The sequence below is a fragment of the Octopus bimaculoides genome, chromosome 15 (genome assembly GCF_001194135.2).
Source record: "Octopus bimaculoides isolate UCB-OBI-ISO-001 chromosome 15, ASM119413v2, whole genome shotgun sequence".
NCBI lineage: Eukaryota > Metazoa > Mollusca > Cephalopoda > Octopoda > Octopodidae > Octopus > Octopus bimaculoides.
This window is the reverse complement of record NC_068995.1, coordinates 4,016,088-4,018,504: the sequence shown is the minus strand read 5'-3', so window position 1 is coordinate 4,018,504 and position 2,417 is coordinate 4,016,088. Positions and strand designations below refer to the sequence as shown.

The following is a 2,417-nucleotide window of genomic DNA, read 5'->3' as shown; positions in this document are numbered from 1 at the left end:
TATATATATATTTATATATATGTATATGTATATATATGTATGTATAGATGTGTGTGTTTATACAGATGCACATACATATTTATATATATATAAATAATTACGTGTGTATATGTGTGTGCATTTCTATGTTGATAGATAATACACACTAATGAACGTAAAGAGAGAGGGTGGGTGTCCCAACTACAATACAAAATAAAGAGCGAGCTGTCACTAAAATGGCGGACTAAACATTGGAACCAATAAAATTATAGTTAAAATGTTAACAAGCGTTGTCGCCCTCGTGTGACATATACCATCACTAATGTTCTTATTGCGTATGTTGGGTGGGGCATAAGACCGAGGGTTCAGTTTGAAGGCCAGTGTTGACATTTATAGCGTATTGTGTGTCATTAATAGTTTCGAATTGAGCCAGTGTGGGGTGTCACCAGGCATCAGGAGAATTAGAAGAGGTCTTAAAAACATTTCAAAATTCGTTTCCATTGTGTAAAATTAGATTAATATTATTTGCGTGGTTATGGTTACTGGTTAAATGGAGTTTATTGAAGGACAGCCATGTTGTATTCATGAACCCATATGTACGCAGATACACACACACACTCACACACAGAGAGCTGACACAACACACACACATACACACATACTCACACAAACATATATATAGATCTATATTTGTCAATATTTAGCAGAAGCTAAGGCGGCGAGCTGGCAGAAACGTTAGCGCGCCGGGCGAAATGCTTAGCGGTATTTCGTCTGCCGCTACGTTCTGAGTTCAAATTCCGCTGAGGTCGACTTTGCTTTTCATCCTTTCGGTGTCGATTAAATAAGTACCAGTTACGCACTGGGATCGATGTTATCGACTTAATCCCTTTTTCTATCCTTGTTTGTCCCCTCTGTGTGCAGCACCTAGTGGGCAGTAAAGAAATAACAAAAGTTAGCACAGCGGGCGAAATGCTGATGACGACGACGATGGTGACAAAGATGGTTGTTGATATTTCAATAGTTATATCTGCAATTCTGTAATTCAAAAATAGGGAGCTGTCATCCCGAACGAAAGAGCATGCGCAAGACTTACAAGCTAACGTTGGATATTAAAGATCCAACTGGTAATTGAGTCTCGAAGTAAAAGTCTTCTGTGTATTGCTGTGTGTTGCCAACGTCGAGAGAGATGTGGGTTGTGGCGAAACGATAGCGAATGTCCGAAGTGATTGCCATCCTTCGGATTCTTGGCATAACCTGAAAATACAATGAAGATATTATACATAAATACACACGCACACACATATGTATACTTATACATACATGTAGATATAAACATACATATACCTGTATATATATATACATATATATATATGGGAGAATATACAAATAATAACAACAGACGAGGACAGGTGGTGTAAATAACAAAAGTATATATTAGTATGACGCTCGGGAATACGGAAAGTCTTTGACTTTTCGAGCTACGCTCTTCAACAGAAAGAATACGGAGACAAGGAGAAAAACACGGAGAAAAAAAATTGAATAGTGTTCAGTCAACGGTCAATCATAATAATATATATATACACATGGATATATATACGTATATATAAAGTGTAATATATAGACAAAGAGAAACAGGCAGACAAATATACAGATAGAACGACAGCCAAACAGAAAGACAGGCAGATAGATAGATAGATAGATAGATAGATAGATTTACAGACAAAGACAGAACAGCATATTTCAAAACACCTGAAACATGCATAATGTAGATATATCTACAGTCATTTATTTGAATGTCTCAGTTGTGAAGACTGCTGGCGATGTAAAGACATCATATTTTCCTATCTTCCTCCTAGTAAACAGTTAAAATCTTTAAGCATAATTCTGCTCAAAGTGGGTTGACTTAGAACTAAATAAGAACGAAAGAGAAAAACGTGATATATAGCCAATGTTTACATTTATAAGGATAATTTGCAAAGGACGATAAATTACCCCAACGAATTACCATATTAAATTCAAAAGAACAATATGTAAGTCAAGACGAAATAAATCGACCTGAACAGGTGACACCCTTTTATAAAAACGTTTGAAGCTTTTGATCTTTGTTTCTAAAGTAATTTTAAACCCTTCATGTTGTTGTTGTTGTAATTGTTACTGGTACTACTACTACTACTGCTACTGCTGCTGCTGTTGTGGTTGTCGATGTTATCTTTAGCCCTGCAAAGTGGGTAGCTGTATGCTTTTAGACAAATGACCCTTATAGCCACAACGTGTATATTATATATGTGCATAGGTAAATTTACATACACACTCACACAATATATACACAAGCACGCATACATGCGTATATATATATATATATATATATATATATATGTATGTGTGTATATATGCTTATATATACATACATATATATATATACATACATATATATATAT

The 2,417-nt window shown here is 35.2% G+C and overlaps 1 protein-coding gene across 2 annotated transcripts in view; it reads right to left on the bottom strand.

Annotated features, from left to right (window-relative positions):
• The window catches only part of LOC106882733 (inter-alpha-trypsin inhibitor heavy chain H5), a 38,836-nt gene that overhangs the window by 17,003 nt on the left and 19,416 nt on the right, over positions 1-2,417 (bottom strand). For both annotated transcript variants that reach the window (XM_052973158.1, XM_014933504.2), the window contains exon 3: positions 1,073-1,233. In XM_052973158.1, the coding sequence (XP_052829118.1) occupies positions 1,073-1,233 (161 nt within the window). The remainder of the gene's footprint in view (positions 1-1,072; positions 1,234-2,417) is intronic.